The 19,824-nt window shown below is 33.9% G+C and overlaps 2 protein-coding genes across 3 annotated transcripts in view; both read left to right on the top strand.

Moving 5' to 3' along the window:
* The first annotated feature begins 937 nt into the window (after nucleotides 1-937).
* The window catches only part of LOC148313815 (guanine nucleotide exchange factor DBS-like), a 143,258-nt gene continuing 124,371 nt past the window's right edge, over nucleotides 938-19,824 (top strand). The window contains exon 1 of the mRNA XM_088256820.1: nucleotides 938-1,270. Within this exon, the coding sequence (XP_088112946.1) occupies nucleotides 1,108-1,270 (163 nt within the window). The 5' untranslated portion in view covers nucleotides 938-1,107. The remainder of the gene's footprint in view (nucleotides 1,271-19,824) is intronic.
* Nucleotides 1,158-18,903, top strand: LOC148313817 (uncharacterized). Of its 2 annotated transcripts, none has more exons than XM_088256844.1 (4): nucleotides 1,158-1,270; nucleotides 11,339-11,637; nucleotides 13,336-13,596; nucleotides 14,206-18,903. In XM_088256844.1, the coding sequence occupies exons 2-4, from the start codon at nucleotides 11,365-11,367 to the stop codon at nucleotides 15,286-15,288; spliced, it is 1,617 nt and encodes a 538-aa protein (XP_088112970.1). In that variant the 5' UTR covers nucleotides 1,158-1,270; nucleotides 11,339-11,364; the 3' UTR covers nucleotides 15,289-18,903. The 2 variants fall into 2 exon arrangements, with proteins under 2 accessions (XP_088112970.1, XP_088112978.1); XM_088256852.1 differs by lacking the exon at nucleotides 1,158-1,270 and adding an exon at nucleotides 10,613-11,040.

The following is a 19,824-nucleotide window of genomic DNA, read 5'->3' as shown; positions in this document are numbered from 1 at the left end:
TCAAGAGGCTCGTAAATATTAGCAGTGTATACACAAGCTAGTACGACTTCGGGTATGCAACCCCGAGAAGTATTTATTTAAAATTTCATTCCGCTTAACATTAATCTCTTTTGATTTTTTTACATTTAATTAAGATTTAGATTCCTAGAAGAGCGTTTTTTTAATATTTATTTTATGGTTGCCATTGACAATACAAATATGATGTCTGTTAAATTTCTAAATGTATTACAATTTTACATATTTTTGTATTTAATGATGTTAAGTTATTTCAAATCATCAATAATCATTTTTATTACGTTCGTTACTTCAATATATGTATGTCTTACTTAAGAAAAAATATGTAATAATATGTATTTGTGGAAATATTTTTAATTTAATATTAAATCGAAATTAAAATTAATGTGATTTGTGTAAATAGTATAATGATTAAAACGATGCTCGAGAACAATAAACGTATTAATTGTTAATTTATTTTTTTACTGACCAAAACTCAATTCCTAAGTTGAATTATATTATTATAACGCAGTAAAGAACCATTTTAGCATTTTTAGAATTTAACTCTTCATTAAACTTTTTTCTTAAATAAAATTAAAATGCTACCCAAATACGCATAATACATGGATAAAATATGTGTTGAAACATTTTTTATTCAAATATTTTATAATATGCTTAGTAGTTTCTGTATCAAATTAAAGATTCACTTATTAAAGTATTTAAATGCAAATAAAAATTAATATCAATGATGAGATTAAAATATATTGTAAGTTAGTAGGTAGATTCGTATTTCAGTCAACAAGCTTTTGCAACAGCAAAAAACATAGGTCGTTGTGCCCATTTATACGTCACACTCTAAGTACGTGCCGTTAATATTTATTTGCAGTGTAGCAATCCAGAGTAAGGAAAAATAGGTTGTCGTGTGGCAACACAAAGAGCTTTTGTCAATTCCGTTGCGCACTTCACGGGGGTGCTTTGTGCGGCGGCGGGTTGTATGAGGGATAGTGCCGAAAATTGTGCGGTTTTCTGAGTTAACATGTATTTATTTTCTCGATATTTATTGGTTTACGTGTCTAATATATTGTTTAATACGATGTGAATAATAAATAAGTGATGGCGACTTCACCGAGCATCGAAACCCAAATTGACAGCTTTCTGGAGCAGTTTAAAAGGAGCGCTTCGAAGGCGATGGAAGAACGGGTTGAATGGCAAGATGCTAATGTCAATTCAGTTGTCAGATCCAGAAGCAGCTGTTTTAATTTAGAAAATGCATCTGGTAAGTAAAACTCAATACATTGGCTATTATTTAATACAAAAAACACCCTTCAATAATATTTATTTCGAGCGTATAATCGAATTACGTTTTAAAAATCGTTAAGAACACCGCAAACCCTATTTCATAACAATAATACTAGCATATATATATTTTTATTACATGTATTAATTATTACTAAGATTTATATATAATATAATGAATTCATGTAATTTTCTCTCAAATTTTACATTTTTTAACATTGTACCCAAATTTTTGCATTACTATTTATTGTGAACTTATTACATACGTCTTTCGTCTTTTTAATTACAATTGCAGAAACATAACATTATTACTTCTTATAACCATTCGAAACGCTTATCACTTGATTCTTACCCAAACTGTAAATATAATTTAAATCATTTTAATGTCTTGAATTGCATTTTAAATAATTGTTATTAAAAAAATAAAGTTGATTTAAAACTACCGGAAAATCAATGATTTACTATAATATTTTTTATCGAGTTTATTTAACGATTCCTATTTAAATTTTATTTGTTTATGAATACGCACCTTTTGTCATGGAGACTAATTTTATTTCGAGGAAAATTCCTAAACGGCGTCGCGTGACATTTTCATTAAACGATGCCATCATTTTCCCTTCAGTTTTGCAGTCAGCGTCGTTCCCCTTCATATTGAGTAGCCGCCAATGTACCTACACACTTTTATGTGTTTCTATATACATACCTACTTAATACATGTCCATATAATACACTCTAAAACTCAATATTACCTAGTTAATACCTAGTACATAGTGCTAGTAAGTGAAAAGATACATAAGGGTGAAACTAATATCTACTTCATAATCTCGATAGCAATATCGAATATTTTTCTAATCCTCATTACCAACTAAGTACTTATTATATTATGAATACGTAGGTACTCATATTTATATGTTTATTTTTTCATTATTTCACTTCGCTTTAAGTAAATTTGGACATTATATCTTTAAGATGCAGTCCTGAATTATTTTTTTTGATTTTATTTGATTTTGAAATTTTTTAATTTGAAGCAGATAACTTTACAATAAATAATCATATATAAACAGGGTGTCCCATAATCCGACGTATTCCTTTTAAGGGGTGTTAGGCCAGCTTATGACTCACCAAAAAATATGACCTCAGTAAAAGTGCCTTAGTCTTACAGATGTTTCCACTTTTATGAATTTTATGAAAATCCTAAAATATGAAAAATTTTAAAAGTGGCACTCAAAAAACTGATCTAAGGCGTAGATGTTCGTAAAATTCATAAACGTGGAAATATCTGGAAATCTAAGGCACTTTTACTGAGGTCATATTTTCATTTTTTGGTGAGTCATGATCTGGCCTAACAAACCTTAAACTTAATACGTCGGATTATGGGACACCCTGTATGTATTTATTCAGAAAATTTCAGCTACTGTATTCATGTACATTGCCAACCATTAAGGTTTATATTAAACTATACAAAAATAGTAATAGAAACGCAAACCTATTATATAATTCATTTTCGGTAAAAATCTAACCATATTTAGTCATAGGCAAATGCCAGGTCGTAAAGCCTGGGATGCTCAGACTTCCATCTTCTTTTGTATAAAAAACGATAGATGTTTCGCCTCAAAATGAGATTCATATAAAGTTAAATTACTTGCAACTTTGTGAATACTACTTTAAAAATACCGCCTACCAAGTACGGCTGTCCAAACTTAAAACACAGTAAGGGACATTTTTTTGTAGTTAGTTTTTTTTTGCATTTTTGGACTAAGTAGAATCTACTTAGACCAAAAATGCAAAAAAAAACGTACTACAGAAAAAATGTCCCTTACTGTATTTTGAGTTTGGACAGCCGAGTAGCTACCCGCACTTTCGCAAATATCTGAAGAAAGTTAATTAGGTAAAGAGGTATTGTGTGCCGTATTTCCGAAGACCGGTTCGGAGTCGTCCTTCCGGCCTGCACGGGATGGTCCGCGGTGGGGTGCCGGGATGATCGTAATGATGGGTTTCATAAACAATAATATTGTCACGGAAGAGTTGAGTCGCTCCCGCCACAAACAGCTGTGGAAGTGGCGGCAAAAACCCGACGGCTAGAGGCGGTTATAATTTGTGTTATTGTTTGTTCCCCTCGCGCGAGAACAGAGATGCGAGTATGTAATGTGCATGTAATCCGGCATGTAGGTGTACAGAGCAGGGTTATCCACCTCGGCAGGAACCTTTGATAGTGTCGGCAAAAAACGCTGTGTAGCGTCCGACTCGATTCATAGGGCAGGTAGTCTGTTGACTTGTGCACGAAATGACTGGCGACGATTTCCTGCATGTTTTATTTCATTTATAACATTTTCAGTGTGTCCAAATACTTGTCACAAAGCACAAATCTGGATTATCTCCAATTACAGGTGTTATTTTTCATATTACTTACTGACATCTCAACATAGATGAAGAAGAATATGTAAGTCATCTGACCAATAGATGTCTCCAGTGAAATTTCAGTGATTCAAGCACTATGTTTCGAAATTGAACCATATATATAGATGTTCCAAGAATTTGAGTAGTGTGGTTGTCAATAATGGGTAGAATTTGTGAATGTTACACGTGTGTAAAAAGTGATCACTTAAACCAGCCTATGACGATCGTAAGCCCCGTAAATGCCCAGACTTCCATATTCTTCTGCATCTTTGATGAGATGTCAAAAAATAGTATGAAAATAACTCCTGTAATTGGAGATAGTCCAGATTTTGTGAACAAGTATTTGGACACACTCAAAATGTTGAAAAGATCATTGTTTATGATTTTTTTGTGTTTCGTACATTTTACGGTTTGAATCTTGATTCTGCAGTGCATATTAGCATCCCTGTACTTTTGTCGGTTGGATCCAAAAGAGCTCAACCGCCAGGCGTGAGAACTGAAAACAAACGTAACGTTTGCACCGCTTTATACTCCGCCGTGTGCAGGTTCATCGCACTCTGCCCATCGCAATGCACCATCCACCACTGTCATAAATCTGCCCGACCAACCCATTTCGATGGCGACTTGGAAATGTGCCATCGGGCGCGAATTTTCCGCATTATTCACTCTGGTGGCCTCCAAACACCTCACCATTCACCCCATAAAGTACGCGGGCCTTTCTACTTTCATTATTGGCAGCAGTTCCCCGCTCCCTTGTAGAACATAACGCAAGGCCAGCTATCCACGGAGATGGGAGGCGAAGCGTTACAAGAACACTTCATGAGAATGTTGTCGGGATATCGGGGTGTGGATAGCTTTTTTTAAAAATTACCTAACGTCCAAGTGACTCTGAAATCTAGCAACACCGCTTATCATGACCCTACTCAGGCTTCAACTTTTAAGTTTCATAGCCTTTGTCTACTCGTGAGTGGATTTACCCTTTATGCTTAAAGTTACTATAATTTCATGAGTGAAAATTCTAGGCAAAAACACTCGCTGGTTGTGGATAGCGTTTAAAAAAGAGCGTTTAATGCTTAAATTAATTTTTAAAAATCATAAAAACAAAAGTACGATCATTTGCATTGTTTTGGAAGTAATCTATAGTATAACTAACTAACCACTACGCCGCAGGGGTAGGCAGAGAGACTAGAACGCCACACCAATCTGTCTTTGCAAACAATTAGGAGTTATTTTGACATCTCAACATGGATGAACAAGAATTTGAAAGTCTGGGTATTTATTTACGGGGCTTTATGACCTGTCATAGGATGGTTAAGTGATCACTTTACACACGTGTATCATTCACCATTCTACTCGTGATTGACAACCTTTACGTTCGAGTTCACTGGAGCCATCTATGGCAGTGGATATATGCAGGAGTTCCAACAACTTGACTAGTGTGGTTGTCAATCATTGTTTGAATCATCATGGGTAGAATGGTGAGTGTTTGTTACACGTGTGTAACGTGATCACTTAACTTAACCAGTCTATGATAGGTCATAAGTTCCGTAAATCCCAGACTTCCATACTATTCTTCATCCATGTTGAGATGTCAAAAATATAAAATGAATTTTATTCAGATGTTAATGTTTATAGCACGCAAATACACAGCGTGTTCCAAGTATTTCATTACTTAGGAATATTTTTTGTTGTTGTAGACAAAAGTAGTTTTAACGCGTGATTTTATCTTGTACGATCCGCGTAATGAAAGATAACGAAAATTTTGTGTTTACATAGTTGTCGAGATAAAGATAAACAAAGCTTACCGCTATTGGGAGATTTCAGAACGTGCGAGGTGGGCACCTCGTACTATTATTGTTCCACAACTGTCACGTGATGCCTTCGCACATACATGCCTTCCGCGTTTGTGGAGGTCCTCGCTACATTTCCAATTTCGCATAAAAAATCCTTTAAATGCAAATCTGTTATGTCTACTGTATTCTATCGAAATCTTAATTAAAGTTGCGACAAAACGTGACCAATCCTGTGTTTAACCTATATGAAATTATTAAATCGCACCAAACAATAAAAAACACAACCATGTATTTCTCTTTTTTAAATAATAAAATGTATATATTTTTTTAATGTTCGCGGACACGTATGGTTCCTCGCGCAGCCGGTCGCGTACGGAATTGTATATTTACGAGTACACCCTTAACCATCTTGCATTCCTTATTTTGATCGTAAAGTTACACAGTATCCCAACGCTTATTACGGCAAGTAATCGTGCATGAATTTATATGATTTGTATTCGTATTTACGACAGCCTCTTTTGAAAATTGTATGTTTTTTCGAAGAATGCACTTACTGTAAAGAATGTAATTATTTGAGCTAACGGAGTTGTCCGCTCGTGGTTATAACTTCCTGTATATTTACGGGCCGATGTAAATGCACTTGCAAGTACAGTTTTTTATCACGTGAATGGTTGTAGGGATTGTATGATAATGAGATGCATCTTCTGTTAGCTGTGCGTAGAAATTATTTACTACTATACATACATTCAACACTTGCGGCTTTTAGTAAGTGTTAATGACCCTGCCTCAGATACAAAATACACAGGATGATTAATAAAACAAAACAGCGTTCTGTCTGTTTTTATTCTTCCCTATCTAAGTCCTCATTACTGAGGGTTGTGACCCTTGTCGAAGCAATGACTCTTCTCCAGTTATCCCTTAACTATTTGGTGGCACTTGTAATTTACCTATTTTTAAGATCTTATATGTAGAAGAGGGTTAAAAGAAAAAGGTTTAATGAGGGTATGCAAATGTGATTCTTCTTCTTCGTCTTATTCCTCATTACTGAGGGTTGTGACCCTTGTCGAAGCAACGACTCTTCTCCAGTTATCCCTTGACTGCGCTGCACGTAGCGCTCCAACCACCGAGGTGCCTGCTGCTGTCTTAACTTGATCGGTCCATCGTGTGGGATCTTCCTCTCCCTATCTTCCCCTCCAGGCTACCGATCACAATCAGTCGTTCCAGGATATCCTCATTGCGCAGCGTGTCCAAAGAACTGAAGAATCCGTCGTGTACAGACATTGGCCAGAGTCAAGCCATCCAAGTGTAGTTCTTGGCGAATGGACTCGTTGGTGCGTCTAGCTGTCCATGAGATTCGGAGCATGCGCCTCCAAAACCATACTTCGAAAACGTCAATTTTTCTTCTATCCGCTGCTTTTATGGTCCATGTTTCAGCAGTATAAAGAAAAGTTTATTACAAGTTAAATTCTTAACCTCTCCGTACCGCCCAAACCGTGGGGCCATAAAATACCAAGTCAGATAGCGTGTGGGTCATTTAGGACGTAATGATGAGTGATTATTTCAAATTGACAATATTTATTGATCATGTGCGTGGCATGTTTAAAATGTTGATACATTTCATATAAAATTTACTTTTATAATTAAAAATTCGTATAAAAATACTCATTCTGCAGGGTACAACCTTTTCATTGATATCTTACTACTTGATAAGTTAAGACACAGAAAAAAATGATTTTTTTTTTAGTTTTTCTCGTTCCAGTGTATATATTGTACATATAACCTGTTGTTTTTGTTCCGCCTGTATATGGAAATGCATATTGCCTTTTTAAAATAAATGCACTTGATTACTCAGATGGACCGGAAGGAAATGATAATATTGGTAAAGTATGCACCTGAATACTTGGTATAAAGTACGCAGGCGGCAATCTATGAAAGGGTCCTTTAAGAGGTTTCTTTTAGACACTCATAGTATTTGATAAGTACCTACCTAAACCATAATATAGATCTGTCTTTATAATGCAACATTCCCCGGGTTCGACGCTTCTAGCGATTCGACACCCGGTAGATTGGTACTTAAAATTTTCACGTTGAAATTGAAACAGAATTTTGAAAGTTATGGCCATGTTTCATAATTTTAGTACTGCGCGAGCTGCTGTTACTTTCAACAGATGTCGCTGCCATTGAGGTCAAAAGGGATGTTTAAAAAACACCCCTCGCAAGTGTTTATACCTGTAAATAGCTTTGGGAGATTTATGATTTTAAACAAAGGAACATTATTTTTACTTATATCGATAAAAACACGCGCGTATAAGAATGCAAAATTGTGTATAAAATTAAGATTTTTAACAAATGAACATTAATATTTTTGTCTATATAGATTCTCCGTAATTTTATCTGTTTGAAAAGAAATATTCTTGCATATAAACGCAACTCAAAAAATTACTTAACTCACTTTTGTCATCAAAATACAGTACACAAAATAAGCGTGTTAACTTTCTTTGTGTCTGTCTGTTTTACTCGTTGGGAATTGGGCAGATGTTTTATCGATAATGTCATCGACTTTTGGCCAACGCATTAATAATTTAATTAAAGGGACGTACCCTCCGTACATCATCTCCATCGGTTCCAATCATTCAACTTTCACACACTTTCTCTTGCCATTTTTTGGGAATTGGCACGTTTTCAATCTAGGTCTCGACAAAAACAAGTTCACATAACACAATCTTTAACCCCAAAATCATTCTGGTTTTGGGAAACTTCTTCTTTGTGTACACCACACTCCCAGTTTAAGACTGTTACAATTAAAATCTGACGTTGTGTGTTCATATTATTTAAATATTGAGATGAATAATTTGAGTAGTTTAGTTGTCAATCATGGGTGGAATGGTGAATTTTTCACGTGTGTAAAGTGATCACTTAACAAGCCTATCATAGGTCATAAGCCTTGTAAAACCCAGACTTCCATATTCTTCTTAATCTATGTTGAGATGTCAAAAATGTAAAATGAAAATAATACAGATGTAAATATTTTTATCACGCAAATACACAGCGTGTTCCAAGTATTTTACACTACTCAAATTCCAGCCTATGACGGTCGTAAGAGGTCGTGATATGTTGAGATGTCAAAAAAATATTTAAGGCATTGTTAGGTAGTATACCTGTACTTATTTTTTTATAACTTACAGTTAGATATTGTATCTAGTTGGTTGTATCTAACAAAAAGATTTATTTTTAAATTTATACATGCTGTTTTACCAGAAAGTTCTAGGCTCTCGGAAATATTTCATTTTAGCATTCTTGCATAATTGTGATCTATTTTTATTCATTGTGTATTTCGGCATTGGCATTCTCATGACTTGTGTTTTGCGTGAACGATTTTTTTTCCTCCCAGTTTCGTCGTTTCTCGTGAGTTAACGTAACTAAATCACACTTTTTGTGATGAATATCAAGCATAATTACTTACGTAAAAAACACGTACTCGCTCAAGAAAATGTATGCAATTAAATTGTCACGATTTTTTCTTTCAGAACTTTCATTGTTTGAATGTATGGATTAGTTCATCAAAATTTACATAATATTTCGCGTTTTTATGATTAATGTCCGTTATTAGCGTAACATCGGTTAATTGATGGCTGAGTGTGCAATTAAGTTTAAAATATGGTAAAAAATGTCGCACGAGAGCGCCATCTTTCTTTTGACATTTCTTTTGTGTTGTGGAATGTATTATATAAATATGCGAATGTATATTTTAAGTTTTTCATCATAGTGAAATAAAAAGAAAAGTCTTTAGCGGCCTTCAGAAGATATTTTGTAAAATTGCTAAAGAAATCAGACATGTATATCATTATTAATACACATATCAATATTACACTCAATCTAGGTAACATTGACCACTTTTTTAAATCATTTCGTAATTGCATTTTTTTAAAAAGAAAGTTACAATCTAAATGCTTATGGTTGTTGGGAATTAATCGTGTATTTGCGAATTATACACCGAATACATAATTCAAGAAAAAAAACATTTTATGATTGTAATCATATAAGATAAGAAATAATGATATCTTCGAAAAGTACCTCCTTGATATAAATGCTTCAAATCAATAATTGTATTATTATTTAAAAAGACAAACTCTTTTATCTTTACTTGAATGAAATTTGGAAGTATTCGCGCATTTACGAGCTTACATTACAACCTCTCATCGGCTGGCTTGAATTATCACTTCATAAACTTGTGAAACATACACCACTCTGCCCATGCCTAAACGTCCATATCACTTGATTTTTCGGAAGTTGTGTATATATAATATAAACAATCCTTCGGAAAGATTAATCTAATATTTATTTATTTATTTAAACTTCATGTAAAGAAAATAAATAAGTTCGTTTGGCGGGCTTATTGTTAAAAAGCAATATCTTCCAACCAACCAAAAACAGACTAGTGATATATTGGTCAAAACGTTCGATACCTTATATAGCTGTTTGCAATTAGAGGGTAGATAGTACTTGAACATTAAAAAAAACGTAAATTACAAATTGATGTTAATAAGGAATGCAAAGGAAAAAATGGAGTTTAGGGAAGGAGAATGTGTTCTTCCGACGATTTGGACATGCACTAAATATTATACATTAAAATTTAACCTGTCTGTGTCGTTAATAGAATGATTAGAACGTAATAGAAACATTCCCCGCTAAACAGTATGCGACCTCTATGTTCATTCATTTTTATTAATGTTAACGAGCTACGGCATGTACCTACTACTGTCACTCGTATTTTATACCTACATCCATTTGTATATTTCGTATTAACAACCACAAAAATGTTACATCGACTGACCATTGTGAGAATTTCTATTAATTTTATCTTCAATGGAGTATGAAAAGGTTCAAAATCCTCAAACTTCAAAATTAACTGTTCTTTTCCGTATATTTACTTTTACTTCTTTTGGGCAAAAAACAAATAATTATTAAATTTAGTTTCGATACATTTAACGTCCTGACTATGCTGTTTCATTATGCTGAAATCGTTAGAAATAAAAGATAAGGATGTTAACGTTATCTACGCTACATGGCTAATGCGTTATTTTTTTACTATTATTCCATTGTTCCAGACGAAAGTAAACGTTTAAACTAATAACTTTAAACTTCTCGTCGATCTGACAATAGTTTAAAGTTAAAATTTCTATAATTTTGAAACATTTATATAATACATAAATAAATAGTATCTTGAAGTTATCAAAACCACGTTTTTAAAACGTTACTGTTGTACAGAAACGACGCACGACTCGATCCGTATTATTTGAATTTCGCGCCCAACCGTGTGCGCATGCGCAGAACGTCGCCTGTATTTGGCTTCACCAAGCTCGCAAGTACAGCGTCCGATTTTTAGACGGAATTCTAGAACGCCATATTGGCGTTCCCTCTATCCGTGTGATTTTGCGTTTATTATCGAATAATATGTGCAACTGCCCGTCGTTCGCGTGTTTCTTTAGGACAACATAATATTCCTCGACAGTTTTGTGCAAAAATATCCTGGATTTACATAGTTTTTATGACAAAAAAGGTAAGTTGAATCGCACTTTATACCATGCCAATATGGCCTAATATTCAATGGGACTTCAGTTCGATATGCGATAATGATTCTTAAAATTTGCTGATAAGGTGGATAATTGCTTGTCTGCCGAAAATAAGCTCCTCCTTTTATTTTACCGCAAGAATTTAAAATGCACGAATCTTTACGAGATAATCGAAGATTTATTTGAGAAATGAATTTTAATTATCTAGATTTCAACCAGTTTCGAAGTTTCGCTATTTATATTTCGTGCGCGCACGTGCTATCTAAAAATATTTTTCTTTTGAAGTTTTTCAGAAGTTGTGATGAAAAAGAATGTCTTACGACAAAATGGATGTGACAAATAATGCGGAGAAGGAAGCGAGCGAGGTGTTGCACTCTCTGCTGTCAGTGGAGAGAAGGGGCTTGGATTCCAAGGATAATATTATCGTGTCCATCCCCAATATGGGGGCCGCGAGTGTGCAGGACTATGCGAATGCCGAACAAGCCCAATGGCACACTCCCGTGCTCGGCCAACATTCTGTCTTCACGCTATCAGACTCCCAAGTCATACAGCAAGGAGATTATGGCCAGCAAGGCACTCAGCAGGTATGTTCTAGTTTTCATATTATAATATTTATATACTATCCGCAGAACACATCGGCATTCTGAACGAATTAGTTGTTTGTTTTTAACATTTAACATTCCTTTGTTATTATACAATATTCCTATAATTTTTCACTGTTCTCATACAATAACTCCGCAGAATTTAAATCCATCAGCACAAAAAGAACATCAGATGCCCTTATGCGCTTCGTAAAGGAGATTAATCCTTTTTTAATTTAAGTTTTACTTGGTAAATACGACTTTTTCGAAATACAGTAAAACCTCTATATATCGTTTTTAAAGGGACGTATTGAAATAACCAATGAATGCGGGATTAAGAAGTTTAATACAAAAGGAGATACTATCGAGTAAAGATACCGCCATCCCAATCTACATAACCATTAGTAGGTTAAATAGTTTCTATCCCACACGTTGGAAATATTGTAGTCGAATGGACCAAAATGAGAAAATTGAGAAGAATGTAAAAAAACATTTAAAATATATCAAATATGCAGTGTAATTCAAACGATGAATGCGGTAAAATGGTGATAGAGAAACAATCAATGCAATCTATTTTTGTATGAATTGAATTCGGGTTAGAAGAAATAAACGATACATCCGCGAAAACTATTATTCGAGGAACAATAGATAGAGATTTCACTGTAGTGGTATTTACAAAAATTAATTTAAATTAAAAATGGATAGATTTTACCACAAAGTGACTGCCGAATCAATTAATGAGATAATCCCCCCTATTTGAGTGCTGTAGATACTGCTATTTGCCATAATTATTATTGAATGTCAACTCTTATTATACATAGTATCTGGCAAAAAAAACTAACATGTTGACAAAGTTTGCTTCAATCTTAATCTAACTTCTGCCCAACTTGACCTTACTAAGCTGTGATATTTATATTTTCAGAGATATCACGATTTTCCTGACATTCAAATGTCAGTCATTTTATCATATAATGTTTATTTTCTTTGTATTTCTCGTGTTTGTATGCGATGTTACAATACAGAAAGTAAATATAAGAACCACTAGTACATAAAATCGTATCACATTTGATAAGAATGATTAAATTATAGGTCAAATTGTCAATACACTTGTGCACAAGTATTTCTTTGCAATGCATTGAAAATTCCCTTGGCATAAAATACTGCATAAATATAATTTAACATGCATATTGATGCTCCCTATGAATATCTTTTTTTTTCTTCCGTTCTTGTGCAAACTAACAAGTTGATTTACCAATATTTTCATTAATTTATTCGGCTGTCACTTTATGGCAATATCTATCGATTTATTATTTAGATTGCACTTGGTTAGTACCATTATTTCTTAAAACCTTTTGTGTCACGTGTTTCAATGCATTCTACATCGTTTTAAAATATGATGTGGAGTGCATCGAAATATGTGCCACAATAGATTTTAAGTAATACCGGTATTTACCAAGTAACTTTTTTTTTTTAATTTCAATTTAGTTTAAACAAGTTGATTCTTTAATCTAAGTCAGGCCTGGCCAACCCAAATTGCACCCACATTTGATATGATACAATTGATATTCTTCATATACATTGTAGTCATTGATTCTGATAGGTGGAATGATTTTAAAACAAATTTGCCAATTTTCAATTCAGCTCTTATTCCAATACTTTTGTGTTATCCTTTGTACGCTTCTAAGTTTTCTTTTCTTTCAGGTTATATGGCAAGGTCACACCATTGAAATAGAAAACGGCAATGGGGTAATCAGCGGAGCTTCTGCCATCCTGCGCGAGATGTATCCCATCGTGACTCTCCAGGACAACGAGTCGGACCAGACGAGAGAGGACGGCGAGATGCAAGAACAAAAGCCGCTAGTGACTAAAAAATCCGCCGGGAAGAAGAGGAAAAAGGCGGCCTCCTCGGGGGACGAAGGGGGCGAAGATGACCGCAACAAGCTCGAAGATAATCCGCATCAGGTGATTGTGAAATAAAGTTATGTAATTAATACTTACGAATTAGGTATGGGTATGGGGTGAAAATAATCCTATATGGATTTTGCTTCTGTGACATTTGGTTATTTTTTTTTTAGAATTTTATTTATTTGTTAAAATTATATACTTACGGATACATAAATATATTTTTTTTCACATAATTACTTGAATAAATATGAATTGAAAATATAGACGCAATAAAATTTCTCACTATGCAATTAGTCTGCAAACTATGCAGAGATAATGTAGAAAGAAATTGACGTAAGATTTAAAGTAGTTCATTTAATTTTTAGGGGATGTGTGTTTATTTACTGCTTTTTGTATTATTTGTCAAAATAAATCAGTAATATTACTTAAAATCACCAAATTTTCTTGCCAATCAGCAGAAATATTATTACTTCTATTATGAAACACATTTATGCTGACGTTCCTTAATGAATCGAAATCTTCTTCCGTTTTCCTAGAGTGTGATACCATTTACTGCGAACCTAGGAATATTAAGCACAATATTATCTATTCAATGGTTTTTATGAAATTAATCTGAATTTAAATGAATATTGATGATTTTCTAAATGTACCATCTCGCTTTTGCAGGTTAAAACTCGAATGAAGAAAGGTTGCGATTGTAAAGACAGCTGTTATCGAGGACTCCAACCGGACAATGTTTACAAACACCGACTGAACATCGCCGAGTTGACCAAGAGTGAGCACGACATGTATCTCATGGGAGTGACCATGGCTTGTTTAGCCAATCCCTCGGAAACATCGAGGCATAAAGCCAGGCGCCGGTTGCGGGCGTCCTATGTCTACCAAGGAAGAAGAGTGTGTCTAGAAGCTTTCCTTTACTTAGAAAATGTTACACATTACCAATTGAAAAGGATACGACATCACGTGATAACGCACGGAGTAGCGCCTAGAATTCACGGCAATATGGGAAAGAAACCTTATAATACATTTTCTTTAGATATATATAAACACGCAACTGAATTTTTAAAGCAATATCTATGTAGGCACACTGGGGGACAGAAGGATCTCGGTAAAACGATTCTTCTGCAAGGAGATTCGAGAAAAAATCTCTTCGACGCTTACAAGGAATACGGGGAGATGCTGGAGCCGGGGGTCAAGCTGATGGGCTACTCCACATTCAGGCACTTTATGAAAGAGCAATTCCCCAATGTGAGATTTATCGGAAAGAAAATAGAACCACCCAAAGAAGCGAACGTTCCATTTAAGAGCGGGAAATGTATGACTTACGACAAAAACAAAGATCCGCTGAGAGCGATGGCGGAGAAACTGAGAGCCGACGATAAGAGACTGAGCGAATTGAAGAAAAACAACCAGAGCTTGCACCAGCAACAACAGCAGCAACAGCAGCAGCAGCAGCAGCAACAGCAACAACAGCAACAAATGAGCCAGCAAGTGGTGATCCAGCAGCAACAGATGCAAGCCGTGCAGGTCACCCAGCACCAGCAGCAGCAAGTGCAGTCCATACAGCAAGTGAGCCAGCACCAGATGGTGCAGCAGATGACGGTGCAGACGGTGGGCGAGGACTCGAGCTCGCAGCCGCTGGAGATAGCGCAGCAAGTCATCCCGCTCGCGGTGGTGCAGCAGCCGCAGCAGGCCTACATTGTGACGCCCCTGCAGACCACCGTCCAGGGGACCTGGTACCGACACTGACCTCATAGCGCAAATCCAACTCACCAAAGAAACCCTACGGATTTAGTCTAAACTTTTCTGAAACCCTTTCAGATTACCAGTCATTACTTTTAAGCGTTGGTCGATCGGGAGATTGATTTAGTTAAATCGGGGTGATAATCATGACATACGAAGTCGTCACTTCTTATCCAATTAAATTGTGTACCTACGCATATTTTATAACATATTATATTTTTTTATATTATGTTTATACACACTATTTTTTCTCTCCATTGTAAATACATTCAAAATCTTAATCGCTTCCCAGGTTTTCTTCTAACCATTGCCTCGTCTTTATGGCTCGGCTTATAATAGAGTGATAAATCCTGCACATTTTAACGTTAAAAATATAGTTTTCGTAAATTTAAAGGAATGTACATATGTACCTAATTTTTGTTAATTAAACAGTTGAAATCATCACAATGTGTGAATATTAAAAGTTTTCGCAACACGTAAAATCATCTAATGCCACATTTTAAATCATCAGAAATCATAATAAATTATCAGTTTTTTGCACGCGTCACTAATAAAATTTGTTTTTTATGGTTTTTCTAATCCAATCATAAAGGAGGATATTTGTCCTCATAAATCGTCTGAATGTTTATTGACGGGTAAAAACATATTAAAATACACAGCACATATCTGGTTCTACAGAAGGCCTTCGATTTTTGCAATTAATTGTATCCTGAAAATGTATGTGACAGTTGGATATGCGTAAATAAAAGTCGTGTAAAAAATTCACCAAAATGGTGGGTATTTTCAGTTATATATTTATTTATCCATCACATACATATGTACATAATAGAATGACATAATAAATTAGGATTCAGAAATCTTCTTTACGAATTTGTCAAGAGATTGTAGATTACTTTTTTTTTCTTTTCCTGATGGAGAGTTCTATGTCCATTTTGATCAACCTATGTACTTGAGATCACATTCATTCATGGTAGCTAAAAATTTATCAAGATACATGAAGGCTTCATTCATATTTTTTGTCAGTCTTTACAATTACAACCTCTTCTTTGCCTTCATTTTCTATTTTATTTTGTTGTTTTTGTTCAATTAGGCATTCATTTGACAAAGACTCTGAATGCGATTTGATTAATTCATTGACATCTTGGTTGTTGTCGTCCAAGTTTCCTTCATTCATCATTGAAACTGTTTAATTTGTTTCTCTCTCTGTTTTAGTGACACGTGAGTGATTGTGTCGTTTCACCATGATATATCGCGTAAACAAATTTGTATTTAAGAAAATAAGTGGAATTTTGTTTCTTCTAGCTAAAATCATGTTTTCTTATCATCTGTGTTGGGAACATGAGGGATAATCTAGTGTAAGACAATCAGGAACTTCTCAGCATTTTTTCATTGCTGGGAAGAAACCACGTAAAACTCAGGAGAAACCGGATCGTTTATCATTAAAAAAATGACAGTCGAAATAGCGAATTGTGCAAAATTCAACCATAAGAAAGTCAAGGGCTGCCTGTATCTGTTATTATTACACCTGTATTTTATCGATTCTATAAAAATTATTTCATCACGGAAAATATATATTTTTTTAATCCAGTGGGTCACCAGGTACTTATGTAGTGTATACTGCATTAACACGAGTAGGTGAATATGCATTTACTGTCTTCGTTATCATCATGCATACTTTAATATAAATAATTAAGTAATTGCCTTAAATTCATACTACCGACATATACTACAGTCTTTTCGCAAACGTCCTGTGTAATTTCTCAATGGGGAAATAAAAGCAATATTTAGTCATAGATTGATAGAAAATGCTAGAACTATTAGTACTATAATGTGAGGAATGTTTGCCAACGGAGGCCAATAATTTGCATACTAATTTAAACAGTGTACTATTTTTGTTTTTGTTATTTGATTGTTTCATAAAAATAAAAATAAAATTCTTTGTGTACTAAGAGTATCCCTGTGAATTTTCAGTCTTCCCCTGAAACACGGTGTATAGCAACAAGCCAATTCTATACTTATCTTTGAAAATTTAGGTCAAATTTTAAGATCAAATTATTGCATTTCTACACTACTCGGCTGTCCAAACTTAAAACACAGTAAGGGACATTTTTTTGTAGTACGATTTTTTTGCATTTTTGGACTAAGTAGAATCTACTTAGTCCAAAAATGCAAAAAAACTTACTACAAAAAAATGTCCCTTGCTGTGTTTTGAGTTTGGACATCCGTACTATTTTCATAGTAAATTCTGATTAAACTGAATACATAGTCTCATTAAAATTATCCGTTATTTAGTCAGTATGAGATTTTACAAGCTAGTTTTGACAAAATTTTATACATAGCTTTACAATAGTTGAAAAACTATTTTATTTGGTAAAAACCATTATTTCTTAAAATCTATTTATTTTGATGCATTCTGCATCATTTTAAAACGTGTTTCTTATTTTTATTGTAAATCTAAGTCTAACTCTTAGAGATGTGTCTGTCATCCTCTAACATCTCAAGGAAACAACTCTTAAAGTTAGACTTAGTTTCACAAACGGTGTTTGAAAATGATGTAGGATACATTGAATCATGTGTCAATATATTTTACACACAATATTTATTCACAATATGTATATTTTAAGAAATATTGGTATTTTTCAAGTGGAATTTAAATTGAAAATGGATAGGTGTTACCACAAAGTGATTGCCAAATCAATTAATAAAAAATTACCTCTTACAATATCGATTTGAACTTTTTTCAATAATAACAGCTTTCAATATATGAGTAATAACGTACAGTAAATTTTCGTACCTTCAATTCATATGATTAGCAGATTATTAAAAATTGGGATTCTAATTTTTAGATTAAATACTAAGTGTCAGACACAAATCTAAGTCGCGAAAACAATTCCGAAACTGGTAATACATATTATTTTTTAACATCTCATCAAAGATGAAGAAGAATATGGAAGTCTGGGCATTTACGGGGCTGACGACCGTCATCGGCTGGTTTAAGTGATCACTTTACACACGTGTAACATTCACCAATTCTACCCATTATTGACAACCACACTACTCAAATTCTTGGAAGTTCTATATATATGAACCAATTTAGAAACCTTGTTCTTGAATCACAAGAACTTCACTAGAGACATCTATTGGTGGGATGTAGAGAAGCTTTTTACTAAGCAGAAACTCTTATATTAGTATGTGAGGTCCGAATCCTGGATTATAATCACACACATGAGAAACGCCAGAAAATACCATTTTCATTTTTATTTAAGCTTATAATTTGACCAGATGTAATCATGTATTACCATTTCTGGTAATACATGATTACATATTTTCATATCACATTGAACGTTTTTGCACAAAAATACTGATAATCGTTTCTTTTATGAATAAAACAAGTGACTATTTTTAGTAGGCTAACCAGGTTTATTGAACTTTTAATAACTTCTTGAATAAATGAACAAGACTGTTATGAATACGTAGGTTTAAGTTGAGTTTGCATTATATTTTTGCATAATTTTCGCAAATTCACTGCAAATAACATTTTTGTACAAATTTGTATTTTTGCTAACTTTAAGACTATGATTGTACATTTCCTTTGTATAATATAGTGTAGCTTTCCTTTGTGTATAATATTTAAATAAATTTATTCATAACGAAATGGTTTATATTATTCTCACCCTTTGGCCTTTATCGATTTGGAGGAGATTTTAAGTTGTAAGTATAATTGGTTTTTGCATTGTAATACAATGCAAAAACTAACATTGAATAATGGATGAATCATGCATTTTAGGAATTGCAAAAATGTTTCCTGCCTTTATGTGATGTATATCCTCTGTACAGTGTAAATTTTCTAAATATTTGTGGGTTTGAACGAGTTCTATTATTACTTCTTTTTTTCTATTTAATAACCCTTTAAAACATAAAGTAAAAAAATAACTTACTATCACGCCGCTTCTCCACAGGGGTAGGCAGGGAGAGGAATGCCAAACCAATCTGTCTGTGTGAACGATCTTCACCTCTTCCACTATGACATGTCCTTTTTTATATTACGTATGTTTGTTTTTTTTATTTATCAATATAATCTTTACTATGAATTATTTTCTGTATTATGGAGATTAATAAAAAATGGTTTGTTTAAACTTTTAAACCTCCTAAAATTTAGACACAACGATGCGTTCTAATATGCTTTAGTTTTTATTTATCTATAGAAATGTTCGTTTGTTCAAAATCTTAAATCTCCTGAAGTAACTCACCGATTAGTTTTGCATTCGAATTCGCGCATGTTTCTATATTACTTACCTGCGTCAGGTAATAACACATTTTTCAAACACATTTTTTAAAGTAATGGCAGCACCATCTGTTGACCGTAACAGCAACTCGTGCGATACTAAAAATTTCCCAGCGAACAGCTGCTGTGAATAATAAATTTTCAATTGCATTGTTTTATAGATTTTGAATCTTTTCATTGCTTTACGCATTGTGAATTTAAACATATTAGAAATGTGCGCTTTCTATATCTCTTCCATTTAACCAGATCGAGCCACA

Source organism: Brachycentrus maculatus, unplaced genomic scaffold (genome assembly GCF_059751285.1).
Source record: "Brachycentrus maculatus isolate JH-2025_06_01 unplaced genomic scaffold, ASM5975128v1 h1tg000005l, whole genome shotgun sequence".
Classification (NCBI taxonomy): Eukaryota; Metazoa; Arthropoda; class Insecta; order Trichoptera; family Brachycentridae; genus Brachycentrus; species Brachycentrus maculatus.
This window is presented reverse-complemented; position numbering and strand designations above follow the sequence as displayed.